Source organism: Euleptes europaea, chromosome 7, assembly GCF_029931775.1.
Source record: "Euleptes europaea isolate rEulEur1 chromosome 7, rEulEur1.hap1, whole genome shotgun sequence".
NCBI lineage: Eukaryota > Metazoa > Chordata > Lepidosauria > Squamata > Sphaerodactylidae > Euleptes > Euleptes europaea.
Window position 1 is genome coordinate 80,000,325 of NC_079318.1, and position 26,812 is coordinate 80,027,136.

At 47.7% G+C, this 26,812-nt stretch overlaps 3 protein-coding genes across 4 annotated transcripts in view; 2 read left to right on the plus strand and 1 right to left on the minus strand.

Annotated features, from left to right (window-relative positions):
• Positions 1-8,275, plus strand: part of TOP6BL (TOP6B like initiator of meiotic double strand breaks) — a 35,494-nt gene extending 27,219 nt beyond the window's left edge. Inside the window, exons 11-15 of the mRNA XM_056853427.1 lie at positions 738-848; positions 1,528-1,626; positions 3,800-3,816; positions 7,108-7,366; positions 8,222-8,275. Coding sequence (XP_056709405.1) covers positions 738-848; positions 1,528-1,626; positions 3,800-3,816; positions 7,108-7,366; positions 8,222-8,275 — 540 coding nt within the window. The remainder of the gene's footprint in view (positions 1-737; positions 849-1,527; positions 1,627-3,799; positions 3,817-7,107; positions 7,367-8,221) is intronic.
• A 1,210-nt stretch (positions 8,276-9,485) lies between these two features.
• On the plus strand, positions 9,486-15,762 carry RCE1 (Ras converting CAAX endopeptidase 1). 2 transcript variants are annotated; one of them, XM_056852458.1, is made up of 8 exons: positions 9,486-9,619; positions 10,356-10,458; positions 12,239-12,322; positions 13,040-13,118; positions 13,815-13,982; positions 14,337-14,408; positions 15,175-15,237; positions 15,480-15,762. In XM_056852458.1, exons 1-8 carry the CDS (start codon positions 9,486-9,488, stop codon positions 15,725-15,727), a joined length of 951 nt encoding a protein of 316 aa, XP_056708436.1. In that variant the 3' UTR covers positions 15,728-15,762. The 2 variants fall into 2 exon arrangements, with proteins under 2 accessions (XP_056708436.1, XP_056708437.1); XM_056852459.1 differs by lacking the exon at positions 9,486-9,619 and having other exon boundaries at positions 10,359-10,458; positions 12,243-12,322.
• A 1,830-nt stretch (positions 15,763-17,592) lies between these two features.
• Positions 17,593-26,812, minus strand: part of ACTN3 (actinin alpha 3) — a 39,025-nt gene continuing 29,805 nt past the window's right edge. The window contains exons 8-21 of the mRNA XM_056852457.1: positions 26,549-26,634; positions 25,824-25,916; positions 25,260-25,490; positions 23,723-23,870; positions 23,467-23,617; positions 22,968-23,076; positions 22,708-22,848; positions 22,065-22,247; positions 21,099-21,233; positions 20,067-20,246; positions 19,603-19,749; positions 18,883-18,948; positions 18,156-18,314; positions 17,593-17,829 (exon numbers count right to left, since the gene is read on the minus strand). Of these exons, the coding sequence (XP_056708435.1) occupies positions 17,671-17,829; positions 18,156-18,314; positions 18,883-18,948; positions 19,603-19,749; positions 20,067-20,246; positions 21,099-21,233; positions 22,065-22,247; positions 22,708-22,848; positions 22,968-23,076; positions 23,467-23,617; positions 23,723-23,870; positions 25,260-25,490; positions 25,824-25,916; positions 26,549-26,634 (1,988 nt within the window). The 3' untranslated portion in view covers positions 17,593-17,670. The remainder of the gene's footprint in view (positions 17,830-18,155; positions 18,315-18,882; positions 18,949-19,602; positions 19,750-20,066; positions 20,247-21,098; positions 21,234-22,064; positions 22,248-22,707; positions 22,849-22,967; positions 23,077-23,466; positions 23,618-23,722; positions 23,871-25,259; positions 25,491-25,823; positions 25,917-26,548; positions 26,635-26,812) is intronic.

Here is a 26,812-nt window from a genome sequence, read left to right on the forward strand (position 1 = left end):
TCCCTCTCCCCCCCACTGTGGAGAATGGCCAGGTCCCCCTTGCCCTTGCCCTCAATGGTTGGGAGGCTAAAGCCTCCCCTCCCCTCTAGTCACACAATTGCTGGGCGGGTGGCTTGGCGGTTCCTGCCCCCCCGCCCACCTATCAGCTGTTGGGCAGGGCGGGCTTCCTTTGGTAGACCTGGCCTCCGGCTGAGTCCCATTGGGAGGCCATGTCTACCCACTGGCTTTCTTGGCGGTAGACCTGGACTCCGAGGAGGGGGAAAAGTCCCCCTTCAGAGACCAGGTCTACCAATTGGCTTCTATGGGCCTCCGGAGGCCAGGTCTACTGCCCAGAAAGCCAATGGGTAGACCTGGCCTCCCAATGGGACACAGCCGGAGGCCAGGTCTACCAATAGGCTTTTATGGCAGTAGACCAGGCCTCCAGACGAGGACTACAGACGGGGAGGGGGAAATGGCAGGGACTTACAATTTAATTTTTATCAATAAATAAGATCACTATTAAGTATGATATCAAGTTTTATTCAGTGTACCTATAGTTTAATTAAGACTTAAAACTTTAATTAAAGTTTATTAAGTTAATAAACAGTGTACCTATCTATATAGTTTAAGTTTAAGAAATTTGGCTCTCAAAAGAAATCTCAATCGTTGTACTGTTGATATTTGGCTCTTTTGACTAATGAGTTTGCCGACCCCTGGCCTAGGCTGTGAGACCATGAAATGCTCTTGGATCTTGACAGGAACAAGAGAAACTGGCAAGCTCTTTGTCCATCATGATAGAAGCAATTTCCACCATCGTTTCAAGCAGCACTGACAGTGAGTTCAGAGGGAGGTGTCTCCAACATTTACAGGTATAGCCTGTGGTGACTCTTATAGATGTTTTTGTAGACTGAGCTATATTGAACTAGATGGCATAAAACCCAAGTACCGTATTTTTCGCTCCATAAGACGCACTGTGCGGCCCCGCCCACCTCCCAGCTGGCCGTCGGGGCGGGGAACGCTGGCTCGCGCCATCCCGACGCGCACACGCCCAGCCGGCATTCGCTTCATAAGACAAGTTTTTAGAGGAAGAAAACAAGATTTTTTTCTTGTTTTCCTCCTCTAAAAACTAGGTGCGTCTTATGGAAAGGTGCATCCTATGGAGCGAAAAATACGGTAAATAAGTGTACATCTAAAACTGGCTAGCAACTTGTTGTTTCTTAATTTATTCCCCTGGAATAATTTGTGGGATAGAAATGCAATTTGTGGGATAGAAATGCAAAAGGAGGGGAAAGTTAAGTGTACAGTTAAATGAATAAATAAGTAGATCTGCAAGCTGAAATGTCCTGAGTGCAAATGCTCACCTGCGAGAGGAGAGGGCAAAGATCAGATGAGGTGGTTAGCATATCAAAGGTACTAAGAAATTAAACGAAACAAGCTTCCCATCTTCTCATTTATATGTCACTGGACTTAATCTGTTTCTAACTCGAGCAGGATTTAAAGGGGAGCAATACATACCATTGTTTGGCAATACGTACATTTTATCTGTAGGTTGCAGATACCCAGCAGTTCTTGGCAACAGCCAAAAAGATCTTCAGCAAAGTCAGTCTTCAACGATGGAGACCCAGCCGCACATGTGACATCAGAAGGGCAAGTTTCTCTGCTTTAACACTCTTGCTGTCCACCCTTATACAGTCTCCCTGTCTGTCTTATGTAGTCTCCCTGTCTGTCTTATTGGATACTACCAATGAGAAGTCCATCTTCCACTAAAATTATTTATTCTGAAGTCTAGCTCAGAGCCCTCGACAATAGTTTCAGTGGTCTTTATTAATATGTGGTCTGCTGTAGTGGTGAATAAGTCACCATGAAACAGCCATTATTGTAACACCACTGAACAAATTGACGATATGGCCAGTTTTGGAATACTGCATACAGCTGTGGTCACTGCACTTCAAAAAAGACATGGCAGAGCTGGGAAAAGTGGAGAGGAGGGCAGCCAAGATGATTAAGGGGATGGAACACCTTTCCAATGAGGGAAGGCTAAAGATTCTGGGGGAAAGACCGTCACCTCTACTCCAAACTGCCAAGTTCTGCTCTGTTGCTATTAAAATACGCAGAACTTTATTAGAGAATGATGGTTAGAATATTTTACAATTTTATCAATTTTAAGATGATAGTTTTAACCAGGAGTTGCTTTTATTGATCTTACACCTTTATACTGAAGCGGGTCAGTGCCTTTCAGGTGACTATGCTCTTAGAAATGACCCCTTCCTGAGAAGTGGTATGTTATCTTATTCAGATAGTCACCTACTAAGCAGGACTCAACTACTTTACTCACTTAAAAAGTAAGTCTTTTTATTGATTTGGTGTATATATATATATGTACACAATGTAATTGTGTGTGTATATATATATGTGTGTATATGCAAGTATTACAAAGTCTTAATATTCAGTAACAATGTATACAGTAAAGCAAGCAAGTTCTACATACTGTTCAGTTTTAAAATCCAATACTTAAAATATAACAGTCAAATAAGTCTGATTTAGTTTAAAGTATCTAATTCACACTCTAGAATAATATATTTGTAAAGCCATACATACCAACTGCATCTTCTGAGACCCTCTGAGAGAGGTCTGAAGTTCTAGCCCTCTCCCTGCCTGTATTTATACTGTTTCAGTCACCTACAAAGAGGTTGACTTTAACAAACGGGCAATTCTCCTTTTTACTGCACATGCTCAGTGGCCTCCCATTGTATTGCCAAATAAGGACTTCCTCTTCCAAGAGGCTATTTTGCTAAACTATAAACAATCAGTTTTAAGCTTTATTATCACTCTATATAATCAATTTTAATATCATTCTCATCTCCAGGAAAAAAGGTTAAGATTGAACCCATTCATTAATTTCTAGTATCTTGTTTTCATGGTTAAATCATAAAATACAATTATTGTTTACATCATTATAGCATCACATATCCTTGAATATAGTGGGTGGAGAGCATTTCTGCATATGAAGTCATTGGAAGGCAGGAATCTGACACTTAGTTTCTGCATTTCAATAGTTATATAAGGAGTGGCTAACAGTTTCTCGTTAGCTAACCGTTTCTCATAAACAAATAGCTGGGAAAGGTCTTAGAAAAAATAAACAGAATGTGTTGCTGGAAAATTACTGAAGCCTTTGACGGAGTAATAGAAGCTGAAGCCTCTGGCAAAGAATATTCTCCTTCCTTTTAAAAGGAAAACCTCTGCTATATATCTTTTGCAGTTTATATGTGTAGTTGGGTTTTATATTGAATAATTCTGCATATGTACAACATTAATTCCATGTTCATGTGTTCCAATATGTCAAAGCCTGTAACAATATGTACGGGCAGTCTGTGATCCTGTGGTGCAAAACTATTGAGTCTGGAAATTTTGATGTGTTGGCATGTGATTGGTCAGTCGACCGTATTAATGAATTTGAATTTGACCTTCACCTCTGTGCTCTGTTGGTTGGCTCTGCTGGGCTGCTGGTTGGCCACTGTGAAGAGTTAAAACACTGTGGCTGATCTAGAGTGATTTGGATCCCTTGTTTATCTGCAGCCATTGCCTAACAAAGATGGAGTGGAGCAGCTGACCACAGACTATGCATTACCTTCCGTCTGTCAGCATTGGTCCTGTGTTGGTTCTGTTGGTTTGGAGCAAGGGAGAAACTGTGGTGGAGAAGGTAAGTAGAGATATAACGGAGTAAAAAGACAAGACAGAGAGATCTTGAAGTCCAGGTGCTTAACTGAGACTCCAGATACCTGTTCCTTCTGGCGTTTCCACAGATTTCTCTGTCTCTCAGTGCCTCCCGAAGATCCGGTAGGTGGCTGCTTTGCGGCTCCTGTAGTGAAGTCTGAAGGATCAATAATAATTTTGTATACGTGATGACCCCAAACCAAAGCACCAGTTGGCGCTTGCGGAGCTTTGTATAAAATACCACAAATTATCAACAACAACAAAAATAATTCAGAACTGACTTTTAAAATGAAAACATTATAGGTGTGGTGGAAGAAAGATGCACCACAGAAGCCAGCAGCAGAGTTCTTAAATACAATATCTTGGGGTCCTTTTAAAAGTCATGGGAAGGTGGACAAATTAAAAAAATCTGAAATATTAACTCTTTTCTTCCTTGTCTTACAGCATTCCATGGAGCTTTGTTCAGTTTGTCCTTTGGGTTCCTGCTTAAATCCTTGAGAAACATTGCATTAGCTAGGGACCCCTGATGTAAATTTCACATGAACACATGAAGCTGCCTTATACTGAATCAGACCCTTGGTCCATCAAATCAGTATTGTCTACTCAGACCTGCAGCGGCTCTCCAGGGTCTCAGGCAGAGGTCTTAAACATCACCTACTTGCCTGGTCCCTTTAACTGGAGATGCTGAGGATTGAACCTGGGACCTTCTGCATGCTAAGCAGAGGCTCTACCACTAAGCCACAGCCCTTCCCCAAGTTATTTTCAAAGTCTCCCTTGCTTTGAGACTACACAGAGCTCAAGAACAGTGGTTGGGCTCAGCCAAGTATTCCACGAAGTATTTTCCGTGTCCTATTTTTTGGAGATGGAGGCTGTAAGGGGGAAGTGTCTGTACTGTGTCGATAAAATTTATCTTGATGAATGTTTTGATGTGCAGCTCTTGCATTAATTCTTGCACTTATGGTTTGCAGTTTGATAATTCTGCCTCTTCCACCCTTTACCTGGGTTTAAACTAACATGAACATATGAAGCTGCCTTATACTGCCTTATACCCTTGGTCCATCAAAGTCAGTATTGTCTACTCAGTCCTGCAGTGGCTCTCCAGGGTCTCAGGCAGAGGTCTTAAACATCACCTATTTGCCTAGTCCCTTTAACTGGAGGTGCCAGGGATTGAACCTGGGACCTTCTGCATGTCAAGCAGATGCTCTATCAGTGAGCCCCAGCCCTTCCTCTCAAGGCATTCTAATGGGGCTTCTTGCACTGATGGATATTTATTTATTTAATCTTATATCCTGCCCTCCCCAGCACAGAAACCGGGCTCAGGGCAGCTCACATGGGTACAAATTGTACAATAAAACACAGTAAAATAAAAAACCACAATTAAAAACCTGCCCCATAAATCAATAAAGAACGGTGCCATAAATCAGATGGCGTACTTTGTGATATATTTGCCCCAGTAGGGCCTGCCATATTCCAACCCCCGTAAGAATATAATTTCAAGAAGAGGGGAGGGAGGCCAGCATGCTGTGGAAAAGAAACAGTAGCTGGCCTCAACCGTAGGGCTGGTGGGATAGCTCTGTCTTGCAGGCTCTGCAGAAACCCATAAGGTCCCACAGGGCCTGCAAGACAGGGATATTCCACCAGGCCTACGGTTGAGGCAGAAAAAGCCTTGGCCCTGGTTGAGGCCAGCTGGACACTCTTTGGGCCGGGGACCACCAGCAAATTAGCATTTGATTATCTTAATGTTCTCTGGAGAGCATACCCTGAGAGGTGGTCCCGCAGATACGAAGGTATCTCTACTAACCTTAAAGGGCCACCGACATCCTTTCACTCTCTCCATTGACAAATGCATCATTTGGCTTTTTCTTCCATTTTCAGCAGGTGGCACTATATTATTATAACTGAGGGATTCTTTCCTTAAATGAGGGCAACCATGACCTAAGGCCTTGCTTATTTTTAGGCTTGCTAGAAGGACCAAAGATGGCAAACAATTCTATAAAAAAAGTGGTAAAACATTAAGACACGATTTAAAATGCACTGCATCTACTGAATACCAGTAAGGTTTTAGAAGGCCAAGAGATTCACCAGATGATCTGAGTGGTGTGTGTGCGCGTTTATCCTGTCATATAATGCACATGAAGCTGCCTTATACTGAATCAGACCATTGGTCCATCAACGTCAGTTCTTTATTGTCTGCTCAGACTGGCAGCAGCTGGGTCTCAGGCTGAGGTCTTTCACATCGCCTGCTACCTGATCCTTTTAACTGGAGATGCTGGGCATTGAAGCTGGGACCTTCTGCACACCAAGCTGATGCTGTAGTACCACTGAGCCATGACCCCTCCCTAAACAAACCCATTATACTATTTGGTTGATACAATCTTGCACTCTGTTTGAGCTTTGTGAATTCCTGTGTCCATACACGTGTGTTGTGGATTCACACACACCCAAGGGAAGTGCCATCTTTCTTGGTCATAGGGCACTACTCTCATGGGACGGTGGGAGGGGGTTGCCCATCTGTCAGGATGTACGTCATCTTCTTCTGTGTCCAGACAGAACATTCACAGGTAAGCCAAATTCACAGTGGGTAGCCATGTTAGTCCGTCTGCAGTAGTAGAAAAGAGCAAGAGTTCAGTAGCACCTTAAAGACTAACAAAAATATTTTCTGGCAGGGTATGAGCTTTTGTGAGCCACAGCTCACTTCTTCAGATACAGCTAGAATGTGAATCCATCTGTCTTTAAGTAGAGGAGAGTGAATTCAGACAAGCATTAGTATGTAATTGTTAACAGTATGTAAATGTAAATAGCAGGCGTGACTGACCACAATCTACATTGGACAAACAGGTCAGTCTCTTAGACAAAGATTAAATGGACATAAGTCTGACATCAGAAACCACAATATTCAAAAACCAGTGGGAGAACATTTCAACCTTCCAGGACATTCTGTTGCAGATTTAAGAGTAGCAGTTCTCTTACAAAGGAATTTCAAAGGGAGATTGGAAAGAGAAACTGCTGAATTACAGTTGATATTCAAACTAAAGACCATGCATTTACCTGGGCTGAATAAAGACCTTGCATTCTTGGCTCATTACCAATGCTGATTTCTCCACACCCATCTCTCCCCTGGACATCACAGACTCTTCTGCATACCACACCTAATCCCATCACGCCTGCTATTCACATTTACATACTGTTAACATTTACATACTAATGCTTGTCTGAATTCACTCTCCTCTACTTAAAGACAGATGGATTCACATTCTAGCTGTAACTGAAGAAGTGAGCTGTGGCTCACGAAAGCTCATACCCTGCCAGAAAATATTTTTGTTAGGCTTTAAGGTGCTACTGGACTCTTGCTCTTTTCTACTACTAGGTAAGCCCAATGTTTCTTTTGTGTTCTGCAGGACTTTTGCTTGACAGATCAAACTTCAAAGGAATGAGCCAAATTAAGAGGAGGAGGCCAGCATGCAAAGAGCTTTCTTGGGAGGATATTGGAAACTCAAACCTCTCTAGGAAAGCAGCTGCCAAAGGAAAGACTGCTGGCCTCTTAACAGAACCAAGCACCGCTTTGAGCGCTTCCTTTTCACATCCTGCAAACACGAGGCCTAACATTTTCCCAAACAAAAGCCAAGGAGGGACCACATCTCTGTCAGCGGACAGAGATGAGAACCCGTGCCAGGTTTGTCAAGAAACATTCTGCTGTGGCATAAGTGCAGAATGAAAAGCCCCATCCCAACTCTAAGAACACCCTGGGGTGAGCAGAATTCACCAGTAGCCCAAGCCCTGAGTTGCATCAGCCTGTTACCCTCAGACAGCCCCATCTACAAAACAGGGCCATGCTCTGAACCAGGGGAAGAGCTGCCACTGTGAATATTTTGCAGAGTAATATGATACATGGTGTCCAGAGTTTTCAGAACTGGACAGCATGTGTCTCAGTTGGAGCTAGTGTTCCCCAGTTCTTTATGCCCAGGATCTCTTTACAAGATAAGAGTTTGAGAGACCCATAAAATAACATCTTGCCTTTTGAGCACATCACAGCCTGACTCTAGAAATCCAGGATGAAGGGCTTCCAGCCATGCAGGCTTCACCCCCCCCCCTTGCTATGCATTTTATAAACCAGGTACTAATAGGGTGACCACCGGGTTTTCTGGCTGGGCTCCTGTGACATATAGAAATGGGTCCCAGAAGTAGTGGGAAATGCAGCACCTGGTAAATTCTTGTATGTCAGACTACTTGCTAAAGGCTCAGGAACTGGGTGGAGCAACAGGATAACTCCAAGCAAAGACTCAAGGGGAACATCTGCCATACACTTTTGATGTATTGGGTGTGGCCGTGGTAAATTAGCAGGAGGTCAGATGCCTGTTTGGAGAGGAGAGCAGAGACTGGCATTGTGATGATAGTTAAATGGGGCAGGACTTCAAATGTCATTTCTGCAGGCCCGGCAAGAGCTGCAAAAGTGCTATGGCTGAGGCCCACTGGTGGCAAATTGAAGACCCCGCCCTGATGGCTTGCATGGTTTTGCTCTGTCTTGCAGAACGATGATGTTTGGAACCAGGAGGTCTCAAACTTGTCTGAATGGACATCCTGAAAACAGTCCCAGAATGAACACCGCACTAGAACATTGTGTGTTTTGGAATGTAAACAATAAAAACAGAAGAAAATCCTTAGAGAGCTCTGGTCTTTTCTATTACAAAGATTAATTGGAGAGCAGCTCACAACACTGGCAGAGGAACTCCCCATAAATGAAGGAGTACATCCACAGTGATAACAGAATAATGCACATTCCAGAAGGGGGTGATGAGTCAGTAGCAGCAAGAGGCATGCCAACTCTGGAAGCAAGGACAGGAACATACCTAGGAAAGGCAGGATCCCTTTATCCTGCTGCTGCCATAATTGCACTGGGGCAGGGAAAGGTTGAGGAGAGAAATGTGGGGGGGGGGAAAGAGTTTTGCAGCTCTCGGCAAGTTGCAAAGCAGCGGTCATGTTCTGTGTTGTCTGCTGCACCATGCGAAAATAACAGCGTGTCTGAATCTCCTTTCCAGTGGAGAAAGGTGAAGCTCCTGAGCTCGGTAACACGCAGAAATGTAACGTGTACGGCTTCCACAGCATGTGCAGCCTTGCAGATGTTAAAAACGGCGGATATTTATTTTAAAAAGGAACGGTTCGTGTCGTTCCCCCCGGCCGTGGACACGAGTCCTGGTGGGATGTACTAAAACGAATGACAGGCTAGCCCATTAGAAGCAATGGGAGAGGCTGCACAGCCCATTTAACATTAAAGGAGACTGGATTGTCCATAGACTTGCATGGGATCTATTGAAATACATTACAGCACAAAAAGAGTTGCAAAGAAAACGTGGAATGGGTTTTCCAGCAAGGTCTCTAAACCCGGATACGTGGGCTAGCCTGACGTTCGTTTTCGTACGTCCCGTCTTGCTAATAACGACACGGAAAACCATTCTGTGTGCAAGGAGGCGGCAGGACACGCCATCGAGAGAGGCGTGCAACCGGGCGGCTGGAAGAGGGGAAGGCGGCCCGCGCGCACGGAGAGGTGGAGCCTGCCATGGGAAGCGCTGGCGGGGGAGATCGGTGGGTGGAGTCCCCGGTTGGTGGGGGGGGGGGTCTCGGCGCTGCACCCGCTCGGCGGGCCCGGCCTGGCCCGCCCCCGTCCCTTCCTCCGCTGCGCTGCCGGCCCGGCTGCCGGGCTTCCTCCTCTTCCGCGGCCGGGAGGCGGGGGGATCCTCCACGCGGCCCTGCCTGCCTGCCTGCCTGCCTGCCTGCCTCTCTCCTGCAGCGCTCCAATGTCGGAGGCGGCGGCGGCGGCTGGGCCGGGAGGGTCGAGCTCGGGACTCTGCTGGGCCTCGCTGCTGTCCTGCTTGAGCCTGGCCTGCTCCTACGTCGGGAGCCTCTATGTCTGGAAGAGCCACCTGCCCAGGTGAGACCGGGGAGGGGGGGATTCTGTTCTGCAGCCTGGCCAGGTGAGACGGGCGGCCCAGCGGTATGGCGCCCCCTCCTTTGGGAGAACACCGGTCTGCCCACAGGTGAGATGGGGGTGCTCCCCCCACCCGCCCAAGTGACCTCTCCGGCAGGGAGATTACCGCGGCCCACCTGCGCCTTCTCCGCCCCCAGGAATATACGGCAGCCCAAGTAAGGCAGGCAGTTGACCTAATTCCGGGCGTTTTAATACGGTGGAAAAGTTTAGGCATGCCTGCCCTTTCCCTGCAAGAGGGGAAAGGGGGGGGCGTGTGGAGGGCCTGGTTTGAGGTCAGTGGCCGACTTCCTTTGCAACTTGTTCACCCAACCAGGATTCCTGAGTTGCAGAGCTGCTCGCGTTTTCATGTGCTAGCTGCAGCCATGCTTCTTGGTCGCACGGATGCTGACAGCCCTGCTGTTGCTTTTATGATCAGGGTCGGGGGTGAGCCAGGCTGAGCGAGAGGCAAGAGGGCACGCTTCCTCTCTTCCAACTCCTGCCAAGCTCCAGTTCATCCCTGTTGACCAGGCTGAAATCAGTCGGGGGTGGGGGTTGTTACTGGGAGATAACTGCTCCTGTAAGCAGACACTGAGATGGGCTCGGGAATTCTGTCTTGGTTCCTCTGTGTCTGTTCCAAAGAGGAAGCCTCTCTCCCCCTCCCTGCCTATACGCATCCTTCACTGCACCTTTCTCCTTCCAGGGACCACCCTGCCGTCATCAGACGCCGTTTCACAAGCGTCCTCATTGTGTCCTGCCTGTCACCAGTCTTCATCTGGGTCTGGAAAGAGGTGACAGGTGTTAAGGTGAGACGGTCTTAACCAGGCCCAGAAATTCCTGGCCAAAATCTTTTGGCGATCTATGAAGAAGAAGAGTCGGTTTTTATATGCCGATTCTCTACCTTTTAGGGAAAATCAAACTGGTTTACAATCTCCTTCCCTTCCTCTCCCCACAATAGACACCTTGTGAGGTTGGTGAGGCTGAGAAAACTCAAAGAGAACCGTGACTAGCCCAAGGTCACCCAGCTGGCTTCATGTGTAGGGGTGGGGAAACCAATCCAGTTCACCAGATTAGCCTCCGCCGCTCATGTGGAGGAGTGGGGAATCAAACTCGGTTCTCCAAATTCACCGCTCTTAACTGCTACACCACGCTGGCTCTCAACTTGCTATCTCGTGATTTTTATTTGGGTGGCTCTTGTGCCTCTTTGGGGTCTCTTTGCGGGGGAGTTGCCCCCAGGGCCAGTGCTACCATTAGGCGAACTAGGTGGTCGCCTAGGGCGCAGACCTCAGAGGGGCGCAGAACTGGCCTGAGGGGCCCTGTTTTTAACAGATTAGTGTCTTGGGGAAAAAATGCAACTGCACATTTATATTTTCTACTTTAAGATAAATACAGCAGTACAATGGAATATAATTAATTATAATGTCTGATAAAAAGTTTTGTGCTTTTATTTTTTCTAAAAGACATCTGTTTTTGAAAATTGGTTGGCAATGGGGGGGCACAAGTCGTTAGCCTTGCCTCGGGTGCAAAAATGACTGGCACCGGCCCTGGTTGCCCCTGTCTTTCATATGGGGTCATGGAAATACTATTCTCCTCCCGTCATAGGCTGACAAGACAGCATTAGAGATTGGGGTGGTGTAGTGGTATCCCCAGTAATATTTCCTTGGGGTGGCTTTGACCATAAATGCAAGCAAAACCATTTGAGATTGGAAAAGGAATTATCCCGGTGGCATCTGGATTAAGGAAGTCTGTCTTCCCTTGCAGAATGGGGATTGGCTCGTTTGCTCAAGTAATCGTGAGCTCTTAGCTGTGTAAGAACCAGAGCACCAGCTGTAGGTCAATGGTAGACCACGTGCTTTGGATGTATTAACATCCCAGGTTTCTCTATTCAGGAAGCAGGAAGAAGGAAATGGATACACTTTATCCAGCCCTGGAGCTGAAGAAGATTCATCCCACACTGCCAGCCCACTACCATGACGTAGCAAATTTGTCCTTTCATGAACAAAATAGATTTTGTAATGACTCCTAAGTTTATAAAAGAAGCCCCGTGGTGCAGAGTGGTAAACTGCAGTACTACAGTCAAAAGCTCTGTTCACGACCTGAGTTCGATCCCTACAGAAGTCGGTTTCAGGTAGCCGGCTCAAGGTTGACTCAGCCTTCCATCCTTCTGAGGTTGGTAAAATGAGCACCCAGCTTGCTGGGGGTAAAGTGTAGATGACTGGGGAAGGCACTGGCAAACCACCTCGTAAACAAAGTCTGCCTAGTAAACATCGGGATGTGATGTCACCCCAGGGCTTTACCTTAAGTTTATAAATGTGGATGGGATGATATGGAAGAAGTATTTCACAAGTTTATTCTAGGCTTAGCCCTCACTCCCCCAATTGCCACTCCATTGTGTACAGTTCTGTGCTGGATGGACCATTGACGTAGCTTGGTATATGTCAGTTGCTTGTATCATACATGTATCTCCTTTCTGTGGTGAGGTGCTCTCTGCCAGCAGCAAACTGAGCAGAACTGTATAGGTGGGTTAGGAAGTGGGTTAGGAAGTATTTGCCAGGTACTGATGAGAACATCTCCTCTTCTGCTCAGCCAGGTACATCCCTTCTTGCTCTGATGGGCTTCCGGCTTGAGGGCATATTACCAGCCATGCTGCTGCCTTTGCTACTAACCATGGTGAGTGACTTCTGTGTACTGAACCTCAATGCTGTCAGCCAAACTTAAGGTTCCCGGCTCCCTTTGACTTAAGTGGCACTTCGTGTTCTTGGCCATGCTTCTGAAAACATCCGCAGTACTCCTTAAAAAGAGGATTTTGTCCTTCTGTTTACCCTCCATTCTGGAAAATGTTTTCAAAGTGACTCTCCTCCCTAGTAATTCCAGAGGGGTATGTGTGTTAAGTGCAATCAAGTCGCCATGTTTACCTGTTGCAGTAAAATTAAACAGTGGCATTTGACAGATTAACCAAATTTATTTCTTTTCTATTGATCTGATTGCACAAAGTGTATTTGTTTCTGCTATGGATCATGTATCTGATAAAGTAAACTCTGGATCATGAAAACTTGTACTGGAAAATTTTTTCTTAGTCTTTAAAGTGCCACTAGATGTTTGTTTAATTTTGCTGTCAACCCACCCGAATTTAACAATATGAGAAATGTATGTTTGTTTGTTTGTTTTTACCATTCAGACTTTCTTTCATCTTGGGAGTTCCAAGCAGTGTACATATAGTTCCCAAAAGGTCTCCTGTTCAGTCATGGGTCAGATCCAGACTTGCATAGCTTCAGCAAGGTTTTAGGATTTGTTGCTTTTGGCTCTTGCCTTGGGAAATTGAAATGCTGTTTGCTTGTTTGTGTGTGTGTGCATGTGTGAAAATGTTCTTGGCGCTTCCTCTTGCAGGTCTTATTTCTTGGGCCCCTCATCCAGCTGTCTATGGATTGCCCTTGGGACCTGGTGGATGGTTTAAAGGTTGCATTTGGTAAGGCCATGTAGGTTGGACATTGTGGGAGTACTCGGAGAGCAGGAAGCTCTTCAAGCAAAAGCCATTCCCCCCGTCCTTTCCTAATCTTATAACATTATGCCCCTGTCAATATACCAGCAGTAGTAGCTGTTTGTTCTTAATAATAATAATAATGTACTGTCAAGTTGCAGCCGACACATGGCAAACCCAGAACCATGGGGTTTTCATGGCAAGAGATGAGCAGAGGTGGTTTGCCTTCCTGTGTATAGCAACCCTGGGCTTCCTTGGTGCTTTCCCATCCTAACTGGCCAATCCTGCTTAGCTTCCAGGCTCTGATGAGATTGGGCTAGTCAGGGCTATTCAGGTTGCTTGCTTGTTGTTAAGGGGAACTTTTGTCCTTTTATGGGGACTGGGAGAATGGCTTACTTGTCTGCTGGGTCGTGTGCCAGTTCCTTTAAACTCATTGCCAAGTTGTGTAGGCGCAGAACTGTGCAGACTTGTTTAAATCCAACAGAATATAAACACGCACCTATATTTTTAAATACTCTTTTCATTGTTAATACGGAAACACTACAGGGACTGGTGACTTTTTCCTGTAGAACTGTCTCCTAAACATGCCCTAATTTGATGTCTAAAGAGGTGCTGCAGCCACACGGCTGAAGAGGCTGAGATGGGTGGGCTGTGAGTAACATTGCTCCTGCTCCCCCTCCCCAGACCCCCACTTCTGGGTGCTCTGTCTGACCGACATGCGCTGGCTCCGCAACCAGGTCATCGCGCCACTCACGGAAGAGCTGGTATTCCGCGCCTGCATGCTGCCCATGCTCGTCCCCTGCACAGGATTGGGACCTGCCATCTTCACCTGCCCACTCTTCTTTGGGGTTGGTGAGTGCCGTGCTTTCTGCATGAATGCCCGCTGTTTTGGGCTGCCCTGCCCTCGCCTCGTCCTTTCCAACCGTTCCTCCACATGGGAGCCATATTCTTGTGGGGCCGAAACTGAAAGTCCCCACTTACACACATACACACACACAAGGCCCAGCGGTTCAGTCATAGAAAGCTTTGTGTGTGTTTGTGTTCACAGAGCCCTGTTTGAAAATTTCTGCAGAAAATTTCCCTGCCCTCTGCCAGTTACTCCCTGGGTGAACCTTGGATCCCGTAACAGGGTGGGGGCAGCAGGTGAGCACACAGAAGGCATGTCCCGGCACATACACTTAATCTGTCCATTTTCTTTCCTCCTAGCTCACTTTCACCATGTGATTGAGCAGCTGCGGTTTCGCCAGGGAAGTACAGCCAGCATCTTCCTCTCAGCAGGTACGAGGCATCTGCTCCGTTGGTACGCCAACAAATGCTGGGTTTGGGGAAGGGTTTTTTAGTTATGGGCGCCTTTTAAAAGGTAAGGAAGGTTCAAGTCTTTTACTTGTCCATAGATGACTTTGGGTCAGCCACATGCAATGTTACCTACCTTATAGGGCCAAAGTGAGCATAAAATGGAGGCGAGGAAAACCCCATACCCTGAGCTCATTTGGAGGAAGGAATCATATAAAAATCTTATAACAAGTAATAATTAGGTCTAAGACAACCATGTCCCTAATTTACTAGTTTACTACATGCAGAGAAAGACATTGGGGAACATGCCCCCCGCTCCGCAGTCTGAAGTGGTACTGTCCAGACTTCTATTTCCTCGTTTTGCATAATATCTAGATGGCTCCTCATTCCTAAAAGTTGTTCTTAACACCACTTAAACTAATTTAGAAAAACCGTTTTCATTGTGATGGGTAGATAGGAGAGAGCCAGTGTGGTAGTGCATTGGTTAGTCTGTTGGATGTTAGCCCAGAGTATCCCTGCTAAGGCCACAAAACACTGACAGTCAGTGGACAGCCTAACCTACCTCACAGGGTTGATGTGAGTGGAAAACAGGGATAACACCATCCCAGTGTTCTGCTTTGAGCTCCTTGGAGGAAGCATGGGACATAAATGTGAGGAAGTAATGGAATGGTGAGGGTCTCTGTACGTGTGTCACCACCCTCTCCTGACAGCTCCCTGGCCCAGCTTCTGACTCTGCTGTCTCTCCCTGCAGTGTTCCAGTTCTCCTACACAGCTGTTTTTGGAGCCTACACAGCCTTCATCTTCATCAGGACAGGTTAGTGGTGGACAAGATAGCTTTGGAGAGATTACAAAAAGTCCCTTAACCCAGTTGTCCAGTTGGAATAACATCTTGTTCTGTTTAATCACATGTTCTATGCACAGATGCAAAATGTTATGAGTACTAGGGAAGGGAAAGAATCTTTACTCATAGCCACTCATTTCTGCCTAGATTCTGGCTAGATTTTAAATGGTGATTTCAAAGGGTTCTGACCCTCTCTTCCTCCTTTCCCCCCACAGGGCACCTTGTTGGGCCTGTCCTCTGCCATTCTTTCTGCAACTACGTTGGATTCCCCGCTGTGGGCGCAGCACTGGAGCACCCACAGCGCCTCCTGGTGGTGTTCTTCTATTTGTTGGGTGTGGTCCTCTTCCTCCTCCTCCTGCACCCCATGACGGACCCGGCCTTCTTTGGACACCTGCCCATCTGCTCCCTGTCCAGGTGGACCTCTGCTGCCAACAGTATCAGCAGCTTATCCCTCTGTTCTTGACACCAGCGGAGAACATTTGTCAACCTAGTCCTTCCACACACGCTGGCACGTGGCTACACCGCAGACTTTAAGAAAAAAAAAAACGGGTTTTCAGATGGCTTTCTTGGCGTAGCTGCCCGCTGCATGCTGGGAACTTTAGTTCGGTGAGGGTGCCATGAAGCACTAGAGCCCGCCTCCCGCAGCTCTAGTGCCTGTGTGATTTTGGGAGAAGCCATTGGTGAAACCGGATTACAGCTGACGTGAAGCTGTGCCGGTGGTCTTGCACACCTCTGCCCTTGAGCCAGCCACCCTTTTTATAGACCCCCTGGGGGCTTTTCCTCCCAGCCCCAAAGAGCTCTATTTTTATTATTAAAAGTACTTTAATGAGGCCGTTGTGTCCTTCATTTGGCCAGCAGAAAGCAGTTTTCCCTCGAGGGGGCAGGGGAGGGTTACTGTGGTGGAGTGGCCTGTGCATTCAGACACCCTGTCAAGACACTCTGCTTAGGGGGTAGAACCACCATCCTATTTCAGCCTAACCCTACTTCCTAGAGTTGTTAGCAGTACAAAAGGGGGAGGGGCCCATATATACCTCTCTGAGCAACCTTGGAGGTGGGGAAGGGATAAAAATTGATGGTGCTGAATGGTGCCTGTCCTCCTAGCATGGGCTCAGATGTATCTTTTGGGACTGTAGTGATGCCTGTACGGGGTGGCACAGTTTGTGGGGAACCTGCTCGTGTGGGCATAAATTCTTGCAGAGGCTATATTCCTAAAGTAGCAGGGAACAAGTCCACCTGAGGTGGGGAAATATTTCCCCACCCCAGCTTTTTGGTTTCCTTCATTGGCCAAGGCATTGGACTAGATGGCCTATGAAGCCCTTTTGTGTCTAGGGCTTTATAAATGGTCATCTGTCCTAAATCAAGGCAACATTATCAAGTTGATGGTTGGTCGTGGGGTTGGTGTTCGGGGAAAAGGGCAGTCCCATTTTCTGTAGTCAGCTGCTGTCCCTTATAAGACTCTTGTCTGTGCTACAATTCCAGTGGGCTGCATCTTTCTTCCCGCTTATCAAATTTCAGCACAGACAATGGTGGAAACGATGTCATTGGTGATGATGCTCTTTCCTTCTGCTGCAGGCCTGCCTGTGAGCAATCCTGATGCTTATTCAGATGTCTGTGCTCCCCTGGGCCTTTAAGCTCTTCTAGGGGAGCAGCTGGACAGAAGGGCTGTCCTTGGCCGTAAGCATTATTTTTGTGCTAGTGAAAACGGTACGTCAGAAATTACACTAATAAACAGCCATCTGCTAGGAAGCCTCTCAGTGACTGCAAGTGGTGTAACAGCACCAGCTAAAAGGGGGTGGTCATCCATCTCCAGTGTGGGCAAAGAAAAACAGCACCTCTGCATAGGGTGGGCCTCCAGTGTGTGCCATTTATTGGTGCAGCACTCCTTCCCAGCCAGCTCTCCGCTGCTTTCCCCGGCACCCTCCTCCCTGGTCCCATCTTCCAGGCCCAGCACAGATGGTGGCTGCTTTATACGCAGAACGGCTCTCACGGTCGCTGAGTCGGCCCTCCTGGAGGACCATGAGAAAGAACAACATTTGATTCATCTGTTGGAGAGGCTGGGACAGCCAGAAAAGAAGGGTGTGAAGAGGAGGGACGGGAGAGCATTGGCTGGGGGGGACGGACGCACAACTAGCTCAGCAGCAGCAGCAAAGACGAGACACGGCAGCTTCTACAAAGGGGGGGGGAGGACAAGGACAGCTTCGTAGCCAAGACCACCCTGGATCCACCAGCCCCAGCTTGTGGGAGGAGATGGGGGACTCAACCTCTTGCCCTGGATGCAGCGGGGGTACATAGCGCTTCCCTTGCATTAGTCCCCATGGCGGGGGGGGGGGAGGAAGAATTCATTCTGCTCCCACGTGCCTTTTCTGGTGAGAGGGTGGGTTTGGGGATGGCAGGCTGGGGAGGAGATCACAGGTCGCTCTCCCCATACAGGGCGCTGGAGAAGGAGACATAGTCCAAAGCGCCAGACACTGCATCTGCTCCTGAGTACTTTGTCATCCTGCTGATGCAATATTCAGCCTGCTCTGGTGGCAGCTCCCGACGCAGCTCTTCTATCGTGATGTAGTTCTGCAGGAGGAGGAAGGAGTGGTGTCAAGAAAGTCATAAAGTAGAACTTGTGGGCTCTGATTTGAGCCCTTCCAGGCAGTGCTGCTCACACGCTTTATAGCAGTGTGAAGACAGGCTTGAAACTCAATATTGAGTTTCCCTACAAATCTCCGTTTTCTTGATATTAATGGGGAATTGTAGGGAGCAAAACTCCATTTTTCCTTTCACATCGTTCATGCCTGGCACAATCCCTGCAGTGGTTTTTCTTTTGCATCTGTGAGCACAAGAGGCCCCCCTCTGCAAGGCCCCTTTCCTTGCGGTTGTGCTTTGTGGGTCTCTGCACTCACCTTGTCTGAAGCCAGGATCTTAAAGGAGGCCATGACTTGCTCTGCAGTGTCCGTCTCAGCTGTCTCGCGAGTCATGAAGTCAATGAAGGCCTGGAAGGTCACCACACCTGTATTGTTGGGGTCCACCAGGGTCATGATACGAGCAAACTCCACCTCGCCCTAGGGTGTAATAGGCACTCTGGTCAATACGGAGAAGGCTGGGGGTTGAGGCATCCCAAAGTACGTTCTGATGACCTATCCCAGAGCAACCCTAGAACTCCAGAATGGGATTGTAAACTGTCCCAAAGCTGGCTTGTCCCCCACCCACTCCATTTCTGGTAACACGTAAACCTGTAGTAGGTAGCTCGCAGCCCATCAACAAAAACAGGCCAACTACTCCTAGAAGACCAAAGGATCTCCCTGACACTTAATTCTATGAGAACAAAAAGTTCTGGAGACACCCACAAGATTCCTTTCCCTGGCAGACTCAGTAGTGTGTGGGGTGGTGATGGCAGCATTCAGGTTTGAGTACCCTTGTGATGGCACATTGCCCGAAGGGACTTGACCCATGCCGCTTTTCTCTAGCCAACCGGCCCATCAGTTAACCTAGTTGCCAACACCATTTTCCAGAACTGCTCAACTACACCTGCTGGTCTCAAGCACGTTCTGTTGTGTATGGCAGAAAAGCAGTTCCTTGAGTAGGAGGGGAAAACCATCCCAGTTCAGTCCAAGCCAGGTAGTCTCATACCAGGTCATATCCCATGGAGATCAAGCAGGCACGGAAGTCATCTGGGTCCATCATGCCATTCCGCTTCTGAATGGGTACCAGGCAGCAGGAACCAGGTGGAAAGAGGAGAATGTTAGGAGGAAAGCATATACTCCAGTCCCAAACATACCCCTGAAGGGAGGATTTATCTAAACTGATAGAGTACCACCTATCCCCAGGAACCCTGTACTATAGTTGCCCCCACTCTGTTAACAGCCTCCATTCAGCAAAGCCGAATGGTTACTGAGAGAGGCCCAGAATAGTGGGAAGCAAGTGAGCAAGCTCAAAACTGTCACATGAACCAATGAACCCGCCAATCAGATTTCCTCCCTTTTCTGAAATACTAAGTCTGGCCCAGCCAAACCCCGTTCTCAGCTACCATCAAGTGCTTGCTGAAGCAAACAACAAGGGACTATACGGAGCTAGAGTCGAGTCCAGTAGCACCTTAAAGTCCAACAAGATTTTGGGGATATAAGCTTTGGAGAATCAAAACTCCCCTCGTCAGACAGTGAACATACAGAACATGGGACCCTGGTCCCTTTGTTCTGCCCCAGAGCAACACAACTCTGATGATCAAAGGAGCCACTTCCACTGAAGGTGGAGGTGTTTTGGCAGGAAGCTGAGCCTGAATGCTTACGACCTGGTTGCATTTGAGGGGGGGAGGGGGGGAGGACAAGAATCGGTGGGGCAAGGGCACCTCACCCGGTCAAAGTGGTTGAAGGAAGCCCGGAACTCATTCATCTGTTCTTGACTGATGCCCTTGGCGTCGCGTGTCAGGATCTGGTTCTCAACTTCATTGATAGTGCGTGCAATTGTTGTTAGCAGCTGCTCCCATCCTACCCGGATGTGCTGAGGTAACAAGAGTGGGCATTGTCAATAAGGTTGAGCAACAACAGAGGTTACCTATATACCCACAGCCACATGCAGGACGGATTCACCCGAGGCTGAGTTTTGGCAATAGCTCTGCTTCACAGCACCCCTAGACACATGCACACTCTCGTCCATTCATAAGAACATAAGAAAGGCCCTGCTGGATCAGACCAAGGCCCATCAAGTCCAGCAGTCTGTTCACACAGTGGCCAACCAGGTGCCTCTAGGAAGCCACAAACAAGACGACTGCAGCAGCACCATCCTGCCTGTGTTCCACAGCATTCCTTCAGCCTTACCTCCATGGTGTAACTTGTGTGCTTGTTGTCAAAGATGAGGGCCTCTTGGATGAGCTGGTGGTCACCTTCCAGCTTGTCAATGTTTGCCTTGTAGTTAATGATGTTCTGCTCATGCTGTTTCAAGTGGTTCATCTGGTCCTCAAGGGACCCACTGATGTCCACAGAGATGTGGCCGATCTCCTGCAAAGAGAGGGCAGAGAAGAAGCCATTGTTAGCACAGGGCTTAAGAGTCTGGGACCTGGCACTGGGACCTGCTTGGGGTTCCTTCCTCTACAATCATGGGATGCCACCGGTAAGATTAAACAAAAAACTCCTTCCTTGTTTTCATAAGTTCCCTGGATTCATTCCTGGGACAAGGAACCTTTTCAAAACTGTGTGTGCCATCAAGTCACAGCTGACTAATGGTGACCCTGTTTTCAAGACAAGAGATGTTTGGAGGTGGTTTGCCATTGCCTGCCTCCACATTTGCTGAGAGAGTTCTGAGAGAACTGTGACTGGACCAAGGTTACTCATCAGGCTTCAAATGGAGGAGTGGGGAATCAAACCCGGTTATCTAGATTAGAGTCCACCATTCTTAACCACTACACCACGCTGGCTCCCTTGTCAGAATTTAGGAGGTGGGCAAAGAAAAAAAACACACAGAATCGAAAAGCAAGGGATTAAAAAGACAAGTTAGGTTCTGGCTAAGGCTTGAGATAAGTCTGAGCTCACTGATGTCTGCCCTCGGGGCTCGCGCTGCCTGTCTATTCTATTCCTACCCAGCTCCTACCCACCCACCTTTTAATTAAGCCACTAGACTGGCGTTCAATTACTGGTTATTGATACTGCAGTTTTTTTAACTGATTGTTTTAGTAGTACTGTTTTAACTGTGTGCCTTGCTCCTTTGTCATCTTGGAAGCTATAACTTAAAGGCAATCTCAGAATAAATGAGTAGTCTCCCCTTTAGACAGAGCCAAGTAGTCTTGGGTCCCAGTAATCTGGCCCGCCCCCAAAGGTGCTGTTCTTTTGTGATGGGTTTGGCTGAGACCTTACCTCCATCTTTGTCTGGATCCAGGGACCAATGATGTTGGCCTGGGCAGCGAACTGGCGCCTCAGGCGTTCGTTGGCTTGCTGCCTTGCCAGCTCTTCCTGCAGGGTCTGATCGCGATGTGGGACCAGCTGCTTCACCTACAGGGAGCATAAGGGGCACAAGCAATTTAGGCTCAGACTGTAACTGGCATGCAGTGGGGATGGAGGCAGAATGTAGTCGTGGGAAGAGGGGAGGAACAGTCCCCCAGAAAGCTTGTTCGTGGCTAGGAGCAAAGCTAGCCCTTCTTGAGAAAAAGTATGAAAGAACTATGGGACCTCAGGGCCTATCTGCCTCTTCAGTTATTCTTAGACAACCACCCCTTCAGCACCAGCTGCCTTAAGATCAAGGAATTAATCAGGAGGGGGTGAAACAACATCAGCAACCACTGGTCAGGACCTCTCCTGATAAAAAGAGGAGCAGAACTGTCTTGCCTGATGAACAGACTTCACATTTATTACCAGAAAACAACCTGCTTCTCATTTCAGAAGCAGGTGACCAGACTGCAGCTCTTAGTTTTATCCTGCCCTTCTTCTCAAGAGTTCAAGCCAGTATATGTGGTCCTCCCTTTCTGTTTTTATTGTCATAACAACCCTATGAGGTAGGTCTGGCTGTAAGACAGCCACTGGCCCCAGGTCTCCCAACAAGGCTCATGGCCGAGTGAGGACTTGATCTTGGGTCTCCTGGGTCCAAGCCTGCATCACACTGGCTATAACCTCCTGGTCAGAGGTGAGTGTTGTGTTCCTTCTCTGGCCTGGAGCTCCCGTGAGGTTGCCTGCTTTATCCATTGAGGAGGAGCACAACTAGCTGGGGCGGGGTGGAGAGAACTGCTGAAAGCTAATCCCTTATAGATGACACAAGACTGCTGGAGGGCGCAGCTGAAAACATGGCAGCTGTGTTACCCACGTGCACTGTATTAAAGCGGCTCTCACCGTGTCCCACTTGTTAGCGATGTCAAGGTGGCTGAGGTTGGTGTAGGGGTTCACCCCTGACAGCTTGATGCCGTAGGTCTGGGCGATCTTCTGGATCTCGTTCTGGATGCCCAGGATGGCCATGCGCTCTTTGTCGGCTTCAGGCAGAGTAGCCTTGAACTGCTCATGGGCTGTGATCAGGCTCTGGGGGTGGGGTGGGGGGAGAGGTCGAGTTAGTTGTACCAGGATGGGGGGAGGTCGGAAGAGGAAAGCAAGAGCTCTCCAGCATATCCTCCCATCCCTGATCTTCCATGGCATTGCCTCCCTTCCTTATGGGGAATACTTCTTCTGATTTTCCTGAATTCACTGCCAATCAACGTAACAGGATGGCCCCGAGTTCCGAGATAATGTCTATCTAATGTTATAAACCTCTTTACATGGGGTGATTAGAACTCCTGGATATTAAACTTCCCAACATCCTCAGCAGAGCTGAGAACAGAAAACCTCCCAGGCTTCTCACCCACACACAAGACCCACTCTTGCTCTTTGAGGTAAAATATGGGGCAGGGGGGGGGGGATATCTGCTGCTTCTAATCTAGGCCAGTTGCTTAAAGCATATTAGGGCTGAGGCAGCGAGTGAGAACCAGGAGTCCAGTCGGCTCACCTGGATCTCCTCAATGCTGTGCACGATGAACATGTCCTGGAGGTCTTCAGTGGCTCCATCCATCCAGTTGTTAAAAGGGGCGGCTCTCTTAGCAAACTCCAGGTACAGTTGGTCAATGGTCTCTAGCAGTTTCTCCACACGCTAGGTGGGAGGGAGGAGACAAACTAGGGTGAGAGGTTCAGGCAAGGCCATGGCATGGTACAGACTTCTTCACCCTCTTCCCCCCAAGAAAGGGAATATTCCCAGCTTGACTTTTTCACCTCTAGGGAATCCCTCCTCTTTTGGGTGAGGGTTCCAAGGGTATCCCACTGGTCACAGATGGCCTGGCAGCGAGCGTTCACGGATGCTGCATCATGGTAGTCCAGCTCACTGAAATGGTGGGGACCAAAGAAAAGGCAGTGTGATTGGGGCAAAGACTGGGCCTGTCCAATTTGCCACCCAGAACAGGACATCAGAAGCGACACACGCAAACGCATGTGCCTTCTACTCCCAAGCCCTAAAGTGGCGAACAATTCCAGGGCATATGCAGACCTCACAGCAGATGGAAGCTGGCAATTTCATGATCAGGAATGTTCAAATTATGTAAGTAAACCTGTAATGGCTAAAGTTGCCCTCATCTTTTAGTGGAATAAAAAGGGAATATATGATTAACCCCCAGCTTCAGGAAGTCAGAGATTTAGAAGGCTCTTAAAAAGCTAGGCTAGGGAGGAGATGGGGAGCCAGTCTGGAGAACAGTGCTCTTTTCTCCCTGACACCCACTTGAGCTCCTGTGCAATGGCTGCAATCTGCTCCACACGGTCCTGGTGGGCGGCCAGGTCACTCTCAAAGGCCTCATGCTTCCTCAACAGCGCCCGGATCTCATAGAGAGTGGCTGACTCATAGTCCTTCTGCAAGAGCATATCCTCCTTCCCTGTGGAAGAAGGAGAGGGATACTGAGTGCAGGCAGGACTAGAACCAGGGGTGTGTGGTAGCCATGGGCAGAGCAGACCGAGGACCCGAGGTCAGGGGGAGGTACCTCTGGTCCAGTTCTCATGCAGGGTGGCCTTCTGCTTGAATTTCTCAGCCAGGTGATCCAGACGCTCCAGGCGCCTAATCTCAGTCAGCAGCCACTCTTCATAGCCTTTCTCCACTTGTTCCAGCCCCTTCCAGGCATTGGCGATATCCTGCACACAGATGGTGCAGCCTCAACTCAGGCTTCCCCCAAAGCCCCAGCAGCACCCAGCCTTTCCACCACTCCTGGTGTTTTTCTGTGTAGAATGCAGATTCACACTCCACAGAGTATCAAAAGGGCAGTAACTAACCATATACTTTTGATACTTGGTCAGAGGACAACATCATTCTGGCTTTGTAAGTCCTTGATGGGTTTTACAAATGGTCTATCTGCTTTAAGAAAGAACAAAATAATTGGAAGCAGATAGCGTGGGTGTCTATTCCACTGTTTATAAAGGATGTACACTTTTCTTTTTCATTTCAGAAGCTTCATTTGTTCATTACAGGGTTTTGTTTTGGTTTTTTTGTTTGTTTCAAGGAGATAGCTTTACTGTCAGTTTCATATCCCCTGCTCTCTTCTGATTCTTTCCCTCTTCCTCTAATTACCCCTTCAACCTCCTCTGTTGCAAGATCTTCTTGGTTTTGCTGGTTGGAAAGCTCAGATGTCAGTTTCATATCTCTAGTTCTCTCTGACCTCATTTAGTTCACTAACCAGATTGGCAGGCACCAGGGAAACAAGTGGAACAAATGTATTAATTTAATATTCCCAGTTGCTTTGGTTACAAAAACGATGAATGGGTTTTTGGTTCATTTTTCAATCATTTGGAAGCTAATGAACAATCCTTATTTTTAGACTTGTAAAATCTGTTTCCAAAGATGACTATGGGACACAAGAAATGAGTCTATCATGGGAAGATAGTTACTTTCAAGTCTCTTGAAAGCTATTGTCTCTACACTGCACTGCTGCATTTAATTCTCAAAGGGTTTTTTCCCCTTCAGATAATCACCACTCAATAACTGGCAGAACTAAAGGTGTGAACTGAAAACAGCAGTCTACCAAGTGCAGAAAATCTAGAGATGAAAAATGTGTTTAAGTCTTTTCACAGCAGGGTTCAGTATATTGCCTTGTTCCAATTTTAGAGACAGGCTGGCAATAAGTATAAAAAGGGTACAATCCACTGGAAAGTCCCATTTAACTGGTGCTTATGTAGGAGAATTTCCAAAAGGAGGTTGCTGAGAGTTAAAACTTTAAGATACTGCTTAGGGTTTTTGTTCACTTTTAGAAGCACAAAGGTTACTCATTTTTAAAACCCATAAAGGACTTGGTAGCGGTTGTGGGTTTCTTGCAGAAAAGCCACAACTGCAGGACTCAGGGAGTGATGCCACACCTACCAGAAGAGACTTAGTATCACATGACAGCCAGGCACTTCACCCTCTAAGATACAAGGGTACCAAGATGTGCCTGTGAACCATGTGAACCCTGGGGTCATACATTGGTGACTGAGCCCCTCCCATGGCCAGAAGTGTATCCGGTTCCCACACTGCTGTTCCCTGGGACTTACGGAGACCATCTTGCCCTCGGAAGGCATGAAGGCTGGCCGGTTGCTAAGACGCAGCTTTGTCTGCAAGGTATTGAAGTTGATCTCAAGCTGGCATTTCTCCTGGACACGAGGGGGCTTGTGCACACGCCGGTAGTCCCTGAAGTCCTCCAACTTGCGCTGCATGGCGCTCATGGTCTTCTCTGGCACACGGTTCTCCAGCCATGGGATGGTGCGGCGAATCCATTCCAGGAGCTGCCAGGATGAAAATTAAAGGGACTTAAATCTGTTCTGCCCCATCCCATTGCCCCTCTCTTTGTAGACAGAATGTCAGCAAAAGGTGGAGAACCCAAAATAGTGGTCCCATCCTACAATTCCAGAGTTGGGTAGAACATCCAGGGCTTTTGGCTTCCCACACCCTCTCCTCATTTTTTCCTCCACACCCACAGATGTGCTTCTTTAAATCTGTGGACTGCACTTCTAACCACAGTAATTGAGGCCAGGAGTTCTGCTCCAGGAGTCAAGGCCTATAGAGAACCAAACCCAGAATCTTGCAGTGGGGCCTCCCTCCTGAGCAGTTTTAGGTACCTCACTGGCCAGCTTCTCATACTCCTGCATCAGTTTCTCGTTCTCTTGATTGACAGCAAGCACCTTGCAGATCCTATTGGCAGCTGTCTCAGCCTGGAAGTAAGGGAGAGAAGAGGCACTGGTTAGAAACCCCAAAAGAAAATGAGACAGTGGGGCCAGGGAACCTCTGGAAGTTGTCTAGTTCCCATAAAGACACCTTTAGAGCATCCTTAAACAGATCAGCCAGTGATGTCTTCCAAATGAATCCTGGTAATTCACTGCTAAAATATTTCCAATTTTGGGACCTCATTTTTTTTTTAATCTAGAATGAATTATATGTATATATGTGCTGTCAAGTCACAACTGAGTTATGGCAACCCCAGCAAGGGGCTTTCAAGGCAAGTGAGAAGCAGAGGTGGTTTGCCATTGCCTTCCTCTGCAGAGTCTTCCTTGGTGGTCCCCCATCCAAGAAGTGACACTGCTTAGCTTCCGAGATCTAACAAGATTGGGCTATACCATACCATACCGTTCCATGACATGCTTCACCACCAGCAGAAAAAATCACTTTTGGTGGTTTTAAAAACGTTTGTTGGAGGGAGGGGCAGAATTTTGCAAAACCCTTACACTGTTTTTTTTTAATCAGAAAGAAAATAAGGGAAATGAAGAACGTTCAAGTAACTTGTCTTTTACAGTTCTCAACTGCAGATTTGTAGACTCCATGAGAAATGAGATAAAAGTTTTGGTACCTGCTCTGCACCAGCAAAGGCATGATAAAAACAGGAGACGTAGGTCATGATGGCCTTTTCATCTGGTTTGGGGGTGTTGACGATATCTGTGGGGAGAAGGAAGGAGCTGAAAGTAAGGGAAGAGCATGCTATATAGGAATCTGCATGAGGCAATTGAGCTTGTGCATCACAGGCATAGTCTCCCAAAGGCCCACACGAGAAGTATTTGGCATGACTTGATCTCAGTCTTGGAGGAGAGGGATTTCGCCAGTTTTCCCTTCTTCC

Excerpts from the sequence above, each read along its gene's own strand:
- RCE1 (XM_056852458.1), top strand. The coding sequence starts at position 9,486 with ATGTCGGAGGCGGCGGCGGCGGCTGGGCCGGGAGGGTCGAGCTCGGGA. Across the intron at positions 13,983-14,336 it reads CCCACTCTTCTTTGGGGTTG|CTCACTTTCACCATGTGATT; the intron begins GTGAGTGCCGTG and ends CTTTCCTCCTAG. Across the intron at positions 15,238-15,479 it reads CTTCATCTTCATCAGGACAG|GGCACCTTGTTGGGCCTGTC; the intron begins GTTAGTGGTGGA and ends TTCCCCCCACAG.